Source organism: Amblyomma americanum, chromosome 8 (genome assembly GCF_052857255.1).
Source record: "Amblyomma americanum isolate KBUSLIRL-KWMA chromosome 8, ASM5285725v1, whole genome shotgun sequence".
In the NCBI taxonomy this organism is placed as follows: Eukaryota; Metazoa; Arthropoda; class Arachnida; order Ixodida; family Ixodidae; genus Amblyomma; species Amblyomma americanum.
In genome coordinates, this window is record NC_135504.1 from 126,738,279 (window position 1) to 126,753,080 (window position 14,802).

Here is a 14,802-nt window from a genome sequence, read left to right on the forward strand (position 1 = left end):
ACAGTTTCTTATTATTACTTAGAAGGAAAGCTGGCAGTGCTGCATGGTGCTGGACAGCCGGATTCTTTCAGGAATACATAGTGGCGTTACTGAGATGTCTCATTCCGTCCATGGCGCACGGAGATGACTTTGGCGCGAACGTAGTGTGCAAAAGCCATAGTTGCGAAAACGCAACAGCACACGACGCCAATAAAAGGTTTCTGTTTTCCGAAATGCCATTAACAAATCTCTTAAAGTGCTTGAGCAACAACATATTTTTGAAAAGATATTTATTTTTAAAAGTGCACCTGTTAAGCACGAAATATTAGTTCCTGCAGTGTGCAATGCTTGGCCAATAGGAGAGCAAGCAATTTCTTATTCTGGGCAAACTTTTCATGTGCATGCTTTTCTGCTCGTTTGCTGCAATTTATAGACAGGATATTGAATGTTAAGGCACTCCTGATTATAGAACGTTTATTTTTGCATTATTTTTTGCCCAAAGTTGTGATTCTGCAGTCGGTAGCGCACCGCCCCATGATGCTTAGAGCACCCATGGTGGCTGCAGTGGTCTGGAGGAAGCCCCATGCAAACTCCCATAGACGGGGTGCCAGCTTTCCCTCTAGGTAACAGTAAGAAACTCCATGGCTTAAAGGGACATTTTCAACAGGGGCGCAAGTTGGAACATGGGCCCCGATCGCAGGGATATTCAATGATCCCAGCAAGTACAACACCCTTGCAGATGCCCAAGAGTCCCTCTCTGAAACAGCAAAGTAGCTGGAGTCTGGCTCAGGGCGTCGAACTGAAACTGAGCCAGGTGAAGAGAAAACGTCTCAACTGCATAATGACTAAATGCTATTTTTGCTTAAACTTGATTCCACACTAGAAGCTGTTACCCTTCTTTTCAGGAACTGAAGCTGGAAAAAGAAAAGTAAGCTATCCCCTGTGCACTGGCTGCATGCATTAGGCCTCAACTAAGCATAGCATTAGAAAAGAATCTGTGTTTGCAATAAGATACACTATATAAGGTAGCTGTTCCACTGTTTTTGGTTTTATACAATAGCACAGCAAGTCAGAACTCTACACAAGGACTTTGCCCAGCAAATTACACCAGTTGGCATGTGCCAAAATCTTTTGCCCGGGCACGGAAACACACGTGGTTGCTGACAAGACAGGATAATGCATTTGCCCATGTACACAGCTGTGCGTCAAAAGAGTGAGCACGGAAGCACCGTATGATGGACACTTGTGAACTAGCGAGCACGCACATGTAACGTGGAGAGCTACCATGGTTCCCACGTTTTTTTCACATATGCAGCAGTGTGGACGTCAGTCTTATGAGCCACACTGCAGAAATGTGCCTTAACTCTTTCAAGTGCTCCTGAATTCACTATAGCAATGGACCACCGTGTACACAGGCAATTTCAATCCCAGTTTAGACTAAATCAGAAGCTTGATGACACTGCCCCACAACACCTCTTTGCACAGACAATGTGTACAGAAGACTAGCTCCAGTAACGACGTTGTTGACAGCGAATACTGTCTCATGTAGTGGTCACAACCTTGGCATGCCATTGCAGCATGCTCCAAAAATAATCATCACCATCCCTAACCAAGCTGCACCCACTTCGAGGACAAGGCTCTTGCAATGCTCTTCTCTGTTCCTGTCCTGTCCCGTGCCAGCCATGGCCACGCCATCACAGGAGACTACCTGCCAGGTGGTGTAACTCGCCCGCCTAGGGTTCCCCCTGCCATGTTTTCCTTCCCTTGGCATCGACTGAGCTACCCTAGGGAACCACCAGTTATCTGCTCTCCACATTACAAGCACCGCCCAACTTTTCCTTTTCAATTCCACTAGAGTACGTACCATTAAAGGGGCTCTGAAAGGGGCGCTAATAAAGTTGCAGTATGCCTGGAATGTTAAACCACTTCACGAATATTGTTGAGGCAAAATTTTTTGAATGCGCTTTGTAGATGCTAAGTTGCCTGCAGCCAAAATTTGAATTTCAGCCTCTTCGCGCCTTTCCCTCTCCTCTCGTCACATTTTGCATGCTGGAAGGTCGGCGCTCCTCTGCCAGCCCCACCTCCAGGTGCGGAGCTTCCTGACTCACCGGAGCTGCGTGTCTTATTGGCCGCAACCATGGTGGCTGCCTGACGTCCGGAAGAATCTAACAGCCACCTCTCAACTTGTATACACAGGTGTGAGCGATGGAGGAGGGTGCAAGCATGAAAAAGTCACCGAGAAGGGCTCGCCAACCTTCGCGCATGATTGTGGGTTCTCTGCTGCGTGTAGAAGTGTATTATTTGGCTCAGGTGTTTATCACAACCCAACGCAGTGATTGAGCGAGTTGATGTGCTCTCTTCAGAAGGTGTTTCAGAGCCTCTTTAACTTGAGCTTTCTCTGGTTTCAAGAACTCAAGTTTGTTCTACAATCCAAACTGCTCTCTTTCTGCCTTTAGAGGTTACTCCAATAGTTCCAAGTTTTTCTTTTTTTGAAGCTGCTTTAAGAATGCTGCAGAGGAACAATTTACAACCTTGCCTTGCATACTTGGGCAACTGCAGTCAAAAGGTGCCAGGCAACGTGGTTTGGCTGCAGACTGCACAGAACACTGCTATCCTGTGGCACTGGCACAAATAAAGAAGCACCACCCTGAAAAAGATGAGCCCTGGTATGCTGACCACAAGAGGGTCAGAATACAGCAAGTCTTTCCCACATTCAAACAGGTCTTTCATGTTTTTCCTATACATGCCCAGTGATGCGCTTCTTTCTAGGTCTGATGCTACAATGCGAACGTTTGGTGACGAATGAGCTGTTTGCTTTTCTGTGCAGTTCAGATTTAATATAGAAAACAGCCACCATTAGCGTGCACTTGAGCACAGCAATACGGCTACAATGCTTCAAAAAGAAAGCTCAAGTAAACCGAGGGATGTTATAGCAAAGTGGCAGCAGCATCCCACTCACGTCTCAACGGCAATCAGGAGGAACCAGAGGAAGTTGAGCAGTGGCAGGTAGTAGGGTGGTCCTGGATGGACGCTGGGATGACGACGTGTGTATGCTAGAAACACAACCGAGGCCGTTGAAGGGTTACGCAGGCACAGGTACCTGCACAGGTGTGACACTCCAGTCAGCCGGGCTCTCATGACTGGCGCCCTGTCCCGATACTGACAAGATACAGCGACACCCAGACAGATTGCTGGCAAGAGGCTAGCAGTCCACTCAGTGCACCTAACACAAAGCACCTACATGTCTACCTAGCATTTGTGTTACTGATGAGTGTAGCTGCTCAACTACTCTGTTTATTGTGTATTGCGGGAGGTCGCAAATTACGCAAGTAATTACAATATTTATTTTTTTCAAAATGTATGCTTCGTTTACTGCAGCACATGGCCGTATCTTTGCCCTTTGCAATGCTGGATGGGTTAGCTGTTATGCTGACCAGGTTAGTGTGGCCAGATTTTACACGAGGATTTGCGATAACATGTGGGCAATACTGCACTATTCAGGACTTTTCAGGAAAACGAATGCCCCTTGCACAGAATGTTTTGACTCATGCTCGAACAGCACAGCCAGCAGAAAAGGCCATTCTAAGCCCAATGACCACTGAGAGAATCCACTACTTAATGCTATCACTGCTGCCGACTCTTTTTGTGGGTCCAAGTTTTCCCAACAGAGGATTTGGATCCCACAGCCTCATGCCACTCTACCATCACCACCACATGACAAGGTACAGCTCCTCTGTTCCACTATGGTTCAGAAACCCCTGGGCAATCCCGTAAGCATCTCCCTAGATGTGTTCCTAGGGAGGTTTTCCGGTAAGTAGCGACAAATTCATGGCGAGTCCACCATTTTGTTCCCAACATGCTCGCTCAGGGGTGGCACTAATAACAACTACAATATAATGGTAGTGTCTAATGCTTCATGCTTCCTTTTCACCCTAGCAGTACACTTACATTCCTGGTCTGATCCAGAATGTATACTATCGTGAGACGCAACTCAAGAATGAAGCGGCAGATGCCCTTCAAAGGAGGCTAATTAGCCAATGGCATCAACGGATTGCCATGACTCCGTGGCTAATCCGATTAAGCCGTGGCTATTCCCCATTCATCTGCCACCCCCTTCGATTTCACGCTAGCTGGCCTAAGGGGATCAGTCCAGGGGGAGAATCGGTTGACGCCACCAGATAGAGGGGCTCCTCTGATGGGCATCTGCTGTCTCATTCCTGAGTTGTATCCGACTGCAGCGTCAATGGGCAGTGTTACGAAGAACAAGACAGACAGTGGAAACGACGAGCAATGCACAGGTTGTTGTTACTTAGCTTAAAAAATAAACATTCTGGGACTTTAGCCATACCCTCTCCCTTTGACTCACTGGAACACGGTCTGGGCGATGAACAGGTCTATCTCGGAGCTATATCCTTTGGCCGTCTGGAACTCCACGAGCATGGCGGCACACCCGTCCCCATCGGTGGAGTGCACAAAGTGGTGCCGGGCCTCCGGGTAGTTTTTCTCCTTCCACAGGGTGAGCGCCACCAGTCGATGCAACTGTGGGTGGCCGCGGGCGGGCTGCTCCCGACCGGAGGACCACTGGAGCGCCCGCGAAAGGAATGCCGCTCGCTCCGGCGAGTGCGGTGTCAGCAGTGCGTGCAACTGCCCCAACCGCTCTGCACATGGAAGGGAGACAAAGTATGCACTCATGTCCGTCCATCTGTTTGCCACGAGGCTGTGTTGAATCTCGATTATTCCTTGCTCATTTATTTATTCATCTAATTCCACAACCTCAAAGACCCCTCAATAGTGTAAAGAGAGAAAAACAAAATAACAAGAACAAGACAAGTACAGTTGAATCCCGAATTTCAGGGGACTCGCGAAAACTTTCACTGATGCAGAAGAAGCTTCTTTGTTTGGAAATGGGGCCAGAACATTGACAGATTCGACTGGATACTTCATGAATACATATATTTTTTAAAAATCTGTCAGCATAGGTCTTTCGCTATTTTGAGATCAGCGCCGTGGCGTCGATTTGCGGGCTACTCTGGAAATCTCGGACAATGGCCCACGTATTCACATAATAAAAGCACCCGCTGCATTTTGTCTGAAAACTAATATTATTTTCCGAAAGCATCCCTACTTTTGTCTCGTAAGAATCTGTACTGAGACCACACTGCCCGGAGGCACTGCGAGGTGGAATAGATGCACGTGCGCTTGCAGCACTGCACGTTAAAGAGGGGTAACATGCACCTTGAAACCGATGTTCTAGATGACATGCCAGAAATGCACTTGCTCAGATTCTTCGCAAACATTTTGCGATGATCGGTACGAACACACCAGCGGAGTGTTGTTCACCAGAAAGGGAAAAAAAATAAAACATTCATCACTGCGCTCGCCCGCAGCACAAAAGCGAGACAAGAGTGTTCCCTGGCCTGCAACGCACTTCCTGCAGCAACGACAGTGGATTGTGGCGCACCACTTGCTCGGTGTTGCTAGCTCTACGTGCTCCATAATGAAGCCTCAAAAAATTGCTTTGCTACTATCCACCGCTTATCATAAAATGTTTCCATCGACACGATAGCTTCAAACTAAAATGGACACAGAACTGATTTCTGTTTACTTTATTGCATTGTATTGGGTTTTATGGCGCATAAGCTACTCAGGCTATCATGCGCCAAACACAGTATGTTGACTTTATTGAAGCGGAAATTTCACTGTAGCGGTGCTCATTGAGGGGGGTTTGACTGTGCACATGAAGAATACGCATGAAAAATATAGTGCACATAGACTTAACAAAATGTTTGGTCTATGGTTGACGTCCCAAAGCGACTCAGGCTATGAAGGACGCCATAGTGAAGGTCTCCAGAAATTTTGACCATCCGGGTTCTTTAACGTGCACTTACATCACACAGTATGCGGGCCTCTAGAATTTCGCCTCCATCAAAATTAGACCGCTATGGACAGGATCAAATCCCGTCTTTTGGGTCAGCAGCTGAGTGCCATGACCACTTAGCCACCGCGGCGGCACTCAATAAAACGTGCAAGGATTTCCACAAGGAACGTGAATTAGATGAATGCATGTCCAAAAAACTGCAGGGAGAATGCAGAAGAACTTGGCAATACAATGAACTTCATTCAACAGTTACGGCTACAGAATCAGTATCTGTTGCTGCAGCTCCACAATGCCAACTAATGCCTCATCTTTTTCTCTCACAATGGCACGACTTTGGGTTAAACTGACATGGCCTCTAAAACAATGTCTAAATGGCACAAGTATACCTCATGGGTGAAATGCAGCAATTTGCATTTCAGTGGTGCGTGTCTTGCAGATAGACCTGCCACACATACTCTTCATGCTAACTTATTCTACGGACAACAAAAATACTACACCCTGAAAAAAAATGTGACCTTGAACACACTGGCTGCACTTCCAGGAACTCTGAACCAATCATCATCATTCCTTGTGATAGCGCCAAAACAGGGGAAACATGCCTTTAGTAGGGGTGGGAAAGACTGCGAGCATTTCGAAACAGGTTTTGCAGCAGGCACGAAGTTAATTTGGAGCAGCACGAATGTGAAAATTGACTAATCAGAAACAAACCTGAAGAACACAGCGCCTGTGTCTCATCTTCCCTTTCTGCATCCTTCGTGAAGTTTGCGCTGTTTTCATTGAGTTGACTAATTGGGCAAAACATGTATCTGTACCCTTCAGTATCAAAATGTCTTTCGACTTAAAAGCCGAAAAATCTCAATACCTCAGAGCCCCCTACACGCAGAACACTAAATTTGCAAAGCCCAGACAGAAACGGCCAGGAAAACAATAAATGTGATCGGGAAAAGAATTTTGGCTGCTAGCGCCCAGAAGCACTACTTCCAAACTTTCCATCCACCTCTCATGGCCTGCAGCAGGTGCTTGCACCCACCCCATTTCTCCACCTCAAGTCCCTAATTGCATGGCTCTTTTGAAGGCAACCAAGGTTTTTTCAGGTTTATACTATGCCCCTATGAATCAACAACTACAATACCCCGGACGCATGCCTTGCCTTGTTTGTATGCACAGCTGTGAGAATTTATGCACATAGCTGAATGCATTTGACCGCTAACATGCACACATCAAAAAGTTGAATGGAAAAGGAGACATTCGGGCAAGCGCAGAGTGGGAAAGTGCACTGGGAAGGCCACGGCTAAGCAAAATCCGTCACTGCACAGACATGCCACAGCCCTTTTATGGCATGTAAGGTGATGGTGCCTGAGAAATGCTGCCGGCATTGTGCTGGGACCGTTAGGTGTGTGACGCACCAAAAATTGTGAAACTGATAGTATGCCAAAAGCGTGTGGCAGGAAACAGAATGCAGTTAGGGAGCACGAGGCCCGAAATGAACAAGAAATACAGAAGTGAATGGCCTGCAGTAAAGAGCAGAGGCAGTGGTAAAGAGCTGATAAACATGACGGAAAAGAATAGTGGCATGCTTCGAATCAGAACGGTGGGGACAAGAAGTTTGGGAAAAGTTACAATGACTTGAATCGAATGGAATGCGAGGCACGGCAGCAATGAAGAAAAGCATGAGCGCACACCCAGCACGCCCCAGATACTGGGTGAGAATGGAGTGCACAATGCGGAGAACAGAAGCCAAGACAAACCAGCTTTCCCAGCTCTTTCACACAATCTGCCTTACGTGCTCAGTGTCTGCCGTAGATAATGCAGGCTGAAGCAAGGGAGAGGCAACTTTTCATTTTTCGGCTCAAGTCCTTGGCTCAAGTCCTTGCCCATTTGATGGACAGTGGAGTGTCAGGGCATAAAGGTAAAATATGTGCACACCATGCATCCGTGCACATGAAAAAATGAGCAGAAGTGGAAGCCCCCCCCCCCAAGTCACACTCGTCACACTTCGCATCATATATGGAGTAAATGAATGTGTAAATTATGTTCTCTGCATCGCACAAGCTCCGACCATCTGGAATTAGTAGAAGGCCCTGTTCAATGTTCGAACTGTATTTAGACCAATGATTGGCATAATTTCATCACAAAATTTCCTACATATAGCAATACGTAGCTGATTTAATGCAATGCTGCAATTTGGCAGCATTGACACGGCACCTGCACCACTGCATAAGTCAAGCAATGGTTGCCACCCAGTCTCTTCTAACCAAACAACCAGAGAGCACAGTGTGAAGGAAATTTACCAATCTGTTGGTCACAGGGTTCTGTCTCTGACTGGACAAGCACGTCGACAAGGAGGTTGGCCAGGTCAGCTCCACTGTTGCACTATTGGGGAGAAAAGAAAGGATATGAAACGATGGAGGTCAAAGCTGCTCTGCAGAAAAAAGAAAGACCTCAACTTGAACCATTCAAGCATAGGCTATGTGGCTGAACAGGCAAGGCAGCTTGCATGCTCTCAGTAAATAAACCCAAGCACCTTAATCATTTCTTAGCAACTGTGTCTCTTGTCACTCTAGCAGCAGAAATGTTTCACAAAAAACCCTGCGAGTGATTGCAGTGCAGCATTCCACACCTGGAGGTCTAAGAAATCCAGGGAGACAAAAACAAACGATCATTCTCTATGCATGTGTAGCGGTGCTGGTATCGCCTGCGGCGCTGATGAAGACGAAGCTTGGAGCGCGACCTGGCTCACGCAGTCCAGAACACTTTTCAGCAACCGACCAGGCCAGCAACGTCAGCATCCCGCTCCGCCGGCTCACCAGCCGCGGCTACCGGGACCTTCAATAAATGTGGTTCACCCTACCACATCAGGTGAAACCGGACGACAGCCCCGACGCACGCAACGCCGCTCCCACCGGCTCACCGCTCCTGCCCGCCCTGTCCCTCCACTTGGCGTTGCCGCTGCACGCCCCCTGTTCGCACCAGGCTTTCGGCAGCTTTTCATCGCCACGTACGCGCCTACCACCGCATCCGGTGAGCTCCTTCAGTCCTATCAGCGCCCCTTCCTTCCTCGGCTGCCCGCGTTTTATGTCAGGGACCCCGATTTGTGGCTGGCGCTGCTGGACTCGCACTTTCATGTCAACGTGTCCAGTCAGCACGCCAGCCGCGAACTCCCTCCCGGTCTCCTGGCACAGCTGCGGTTGCCGCCTCCTGGCGCCGACATATACACCGACTTCAAGAAGGGCCTGACGGCGTATTTTGGCTTGGAGCTCCCGCCGACTCTCTGCGCTCCTGTTCCGGACTCGGAAGCTGCGGCGTCACTCAACTCACCGCCCCTTGCCGCATTCTCGACCCGAGCTGCTTCGGTTTTCCCTCCGCCAGTTTATGCACCGGAGCCACTCCCCACACCGGTGCGTCGACTATTGCCGCCACCGAATGAGCTCCCACCCATGGTTCGGCAAGTGCCACGCGAGCACGCATCGGTCTCTTGCCACCCTTCCCAATCAGCTGCCTCATCCTACACCGTGGTCTCTCCCAAGCTTGCTCCACCCGCTCCTTCAAGCGCCTCTACCACTGCCTCCAGGGATGCCCCATGCCCCGTGCGCCCCTGCATTGACTCGGACTCTTCCGTTTCATTCCACGCCTCCGAACCCCCGGGCGCCGATCATGGCACCGGCGGGCACTGGCGCCCGGCCAATGCCAAGAGCGCTGTGTCGACCTCAGTTGTCCCACCGACCTGTGTTGTGCATTCCGGTGCACATGCTACTGCACAGTCCCCTTGTGAGCTCGACACACAGCGCCCTTCTGCCCTCGGTACCACATCCGCTTCCCCTGCGCTTGGACACCTGAGTGGCCACAGTGGCGCAGTTCAGCACTCTGGCCTTCTGCAAGCCCAGATGCTTCGACTTCATCAGAGCTCTGCTTCCCATCATCCGTGCTCTGTGCCTCAGTCCAGCTCAGTTCTGCCCCTTTCACCTGAAGCTTTCGCGCACAACAGTGGCTCCTTCCCGTCTCCCAAAACCTCCTGCCACCGAGACACTTCGGCTTTCAACAGTGATTCTTTATGGGTCACCTCCCAGTGCGCCATTCCTCACGTGAGCAGTGTGTCGTTCGCCTGTGCCTACTGGGACACCCATATTATGATTTCATCCTACTGCCCCGTGGCCCTTCCTCGGCCACCGCCCTTCAGCCTTGTCCGCCCTCCTGAGGCCTGAACCCAATGCCGGCGCCCCCACTCGGAACATCGACCTTCACTTCTCCCTGGACAAAATGTGCTCACCCATATCTCCAGACCCTCCACGGGCTTTGTACATAACTCTCTTCGTTTTTTTTTTCCTTTATTGCGCATCGCGCTAGAGGGGGAGCATCTGTAGCGGCGCTGGTATCGCCTGCGGCGCTGATGAAGAAGAAGCTCGGAGCACCACCTGGCTCGCGCAGTCCAGTACGCTTTTCAGCAACCGACCAGGCCAGCAACGTCAACATACCTCTCCGCTGGCTCAGCAGCCGCGGCTACCGGGACGTCAAATAAATGTGGACTGCCCTCCACACATGTGCTTGTGGTCAACAGTACATATCTATATGCTCATGGTGACTTGTGAGTCCAGCAACATTAGACTGTCAAATATAGTAGTCTCAAATTGCTTTCAATTATTCCCCATTGCAGAAACAAGTAGAACTGCTGCCCAGGGACCGAAAGGGTTGCGTTAAGAGCGGCAATTAGCAAAGATAAGAGTGATTACATGTCAGCTGCTGCTAAATACTCTCACTCTGTAATAAACATCATCACTATAATAGTCAGCCAACTCAAGCCCACTGCAAGACAAAGAACTTTCCAAGTGATAGACGTTCAACCCTGTCCAGCACCAGCTTTGGCCACCTTAGTCTTATAAATGCCTGAATGTTATTTTTAGCCCCTAAATAGTCATGAACTACCAACGGTAGGTGAAACCCAATTAGCATAGATAATAGCATGCCTGAGGCCATCTCTTAAAGGGCCTCTGAAAGGGACACTTAATAAAGCTGTGGTACGCCTAGGCTGATAAAGGACGGCGCTTCACAAATGTCCTCCAGCAAGAATTTTTTTTTTAATGCGTATTTGAACTTCCATGTCTTCGCGCCTTTTCCTCTTTTGTTGTCAATTTTTGCACGCTGAAACATCGGTGCGCTTTCACTGGCCCCAGCCACTCGTCCTCTCTGCTACCTCTGCAGGCTGCTCACACGTGCGGGAATTTCCTGGGGGGTGGCAGCTTCCTGACCGGCCGGACACAACCATGGTAGCTGCATGACATCTGAAAGAGTTGGCATGGGCCACCAATGATAACCCTTGGCTGTTGACGTCACTAGCACGACATGACGTCGTAGGCCAGGTTTCGCGCGAAAGCTCGGCACTGTTGGTCGCTGCGAGGTGCGAAAGGGGAGAATTTTTAAAAATGTATCGTAAATTTTCCACTCGCTTTTGAGGTCTTGTATGCAGCATGAATGCTCGGTGGGCTTTTCAGGGACCGTTTAACATTGAAAAAGTGCTTTTGATATTTCGGCTGTGTGACATGCTACATGCAGCTGTCTTTCAGCATTGCCATTTTTAATTCCTCGCACTTCACTGATATATATGACTGGCAGCTGACCTAACTTCGCAACACCTATTTAACATCTGACTTCACAAATGCTCTGAGCAATCCCAAATGCACAGACAGACAGCTAGCTAACTAAACAGACAACGAGCTAACCTGTTCCAAAGAGAGAAGCTTGATGGCACCATCGTAGAGTAGCTCCTTGAGTTCACTATATCTCTTCTGGGCTCGGTACCTGCAATGACAACAGACCACATGAAACCATACCACTTATAATTTCCCTGAGAGGTGAAGAAAAAGTTTGCTACCTTTACAAACAATGTCTGTGCAGCATAAAAAATAACTCAGCAAGTGTGCTTAGCAGGAAGTGGAAGAATCAGGCATTTCTCTGAACATGTGTGCTAAATTGCATTTTTTTTTGTCCCAACAAAAAACCCTGCTGCTACTGCTTATCGTTAAAAGCATGACATGTAAACATAAATGTATCAAGAACCAGCACTGTTAAATATGTGACAAGTTCAAGTGAAATGCCTCGTGTCCATTTAACATGCGCCAGAATACCAGGACAAAAGTGTCCCTCACTCAGCACACTTAAGGCTAGTTGCCAGGCCATTGAAAAAAAACCAGGAAACACCATGTGTGAGATCAAACACAGAGCCATGAAAGGTAGACAAATAAAGCACACACATTTTTCATCTTGCCTTCCATGCTTGGTATTAAACCGATGCCCTCACACTTAGCACCATAATAATACAGTTACTGGATAAACAGTCGTGAGCAATTTGAGAGGGTACGAAATTTTGGCTAAAATTGGCAATTGTCTGGTTATTTCTGCAGTAAATTTGGGACCAATGTTTGGATATTATAAGCCAAGAGGAAAAAGTTAGAAAACAGAATAGAACTGTGCCTGTCACACATAATCATGGGGTAATCAATAAATGAGTACTCAACTTTTTCCCCTCTCATATTGGTCATGAATGAATGTACATTTGTGCACTGCGTAGTAATATTTTTTCACACAATGGTTACAAGGGGACAAACAACACATTTATGAAGACATTTAGGGCTTGTCTCTTCCTAATTTTTTGTGAAAAAAGTCTTGCTATGCACCGCACAATATATACCTACAGCATTTAACGAACTAGCTTGAACCCGGCTGGTGTGGAAGCATCAGGTGTTGCTCAAAAATAAAACTGTAACACAACCAACAAAATAAAGGAGCAGTGTCAATCTTTGGTGCTCATATGAACCTTGAAGTCCTTGCACAACTACATAGCACAGTGGATGCAGACTCATGAACGGAATGAAACACACAACGCTCGAGAGCACCAGCAACTGCAATTTCGCAGCACAACAGGTGGAGAATGAACAAATCACAACGATGAGTTTCCGGTAAAATTAACTGCTGTGGCAAGTCCTTTGTCTTCCTCTATTGCCAGATGTCTTCCTCTTCGTATTTTATACCTTTTAGATCGGCATCAGTTGAAACTAAACTGAGGTCTGGACCTAGACAGAATGAGATAATGAGGTGGCACCTTTTTTTTTTTTTCGCCAACCGACGTCCCCCGTGTTTCATTACGAAATGACAAATGAACGCCCAACTGACAATGAATGACAACCAAAGTACGAGATCCTGAACATCAAGTGCCAGTTTTAACTGAGCCCTCATCCCCTTGAAAAGATAAGTTTGTTAAACTTTGGCGCAGAAGTAAAGGCCGCTTTACCTCAAGTACAGGCACAGTGGTTGCCAACACACTGGACTGCAAAGTATGGTCCCTGCTACACTGAACATGCACATAATACAAAGCATATTTTGATTATTACTGCTCAGAAAGCTTTCAGTGTTCTGTTCCAATGTTGTGCAGCTGCAAGCCTTCCCCCCTTCCACATAACCTATTAATATTTCTGTTTCAAGGTCTTTACATATTTATAAAGCACACAGCTGTTTTCCCTGTTTTACACAAATTTTCATTTAGATTTATGCCCTGCTTAAACTATTAGCTCTCCACAAAAATCTCATGGCACAAAAAAGGCAGAAAATTGCAGAATCATTTTTATATGGTTTCACAAAAATCTTGCCACATGATCAGTATAAATAAAAATCTCTTTCAGGAAGAAATCGGACTTAGTCAATAATTTTCTAATTCATTTGTTTGTCACACTTTTAATCAGTGCCCAACATTAGTGATGGAATCTACTTGGACTGCAGTTATGGCCATAACAGCATACTTGTAAAGAACTTAGATAGTACACTATGATTTGCAGGAAAACATTAGCACAAATGCACTTCTATGACAATTACACTTAGCATGACGTATGTACGTAACTACCACTGCCAAATAGGCTTTACATAAGTAAAAAGGTCACACTCAAAACGTTTCGGTTTTATGCAATTCTTTCAATCCTATTCGGGGAACAATACAATAGCAGGCTTTTCACAACCCACGTTAACTGCCGCAGTCGCTATCGACTAGGTGCGATCACTACGTGGCCTCAACAGCCCTACAAACCATCCTGACCAATGAGCCACCTACGTTAACGTTGCGTTAATCAGCGCACAACCTGTCGCAATGTCATTCGCTGAAATTCCAACAACGGTTTTGAGCTTTCGAAACACACTAACTAGCTTCTGGCTCGCGCCTTAAGCTTCAAAGTAATAATTGCATCAGCGTAATCTTAACTCGCGGTATCCCCAAAGCTGCACAAGTCCCACCAACCCACGCAAGACAAACGAACGTGTTTCATCACGGTCAGCCGGGATACACTCAGTTGCATTCTCATCAAAATGCGGCTGCGCTGTGTTTTATGCTCCGTTTCGAAGGTTTCCAGCAGTTCACATATGTTTATTGTTGTTGTTTTTTCTGGCAGAAAAGCTCGAAACGATGTAGTGCAACTGCGGACTCAGAGCCCGGCTGTGCTACGTCTCGAAACCACGAAAACACGTGTGACGTATGAGCGTCAAGCTCTCTTCCAAGACGCACCATCAGTCTGTTCGTCACAGGAGCGGAGTTAAATGTCGGGCGATGCACCCATCGAACAAAACCGTGCATAACGCCGCACAGGCTCCGACAGTTTATCGCGCTACGTGGGCTTCTGCAGGCGCGATTTGCTCATTTGGTTCTCAGGTGACGACAACTGAAACAAGACCTCGACGGAACTGAAGCGATCCTGCGTGTAGTACGAACTGGCGATCGGCGCTGAGCTGTTTGCTGGCTCGACAAGGGGCGAAAAACTCGGTGGCACGTCAGCTCACCTGAAATATATAGTTCTGTACATCTGGTGAGCTTCGTAGTAATTTCCAGCATCGATGCACGCTTGCAATTTGTTTAGCACACGAACTGTCCCCGCCACCCGCGACGCCATTTTGGCCAGCCCATCTGGGAAGTA

At 47.7% G+C, this 14,802-nt stretch overlaps 1 protein-coding gene across 1 annotated transcript in view; it reads right to left on the bottom strand.

Moving 5' to 3' along the window:
• The window catches only part of LOC144102069 (Golgi to ER traffic protein 4 homolog), a 28,667-nt gene extending 13,872 nt beyond the window's left edge, over nt 1-14,795 (bottom strand). The window contains exons 1-5 of the mRNA XM_077635346.1: nt 14,669-14,795; nt 11,572-11,650; nt 8,149-8,230; nt 4,346-4,637; nt 2,939-3,079 (exon numbers count right to left, since the gene is read on the bottom strand). Coding sequence (XP_077491472.1) covers nt 2,939-3,079; nt 4,346-4,637; nt 8,149-8,230; nt 11,572-11,650; nt 14,669-14,778 — 704 coding nt within the window. The 5' untranslated portion in view covers nt 14,779-14,795. The remainder of the gene's footprint in view (nt 1-2,938; nt 3,080-4,345; nt 4,638-8,148; nt 8,231-11,571; nt 11,651-14,668) is intronic.
• Nucleotides 14,796-14,802: the final 7 nt, after the last annotated feature.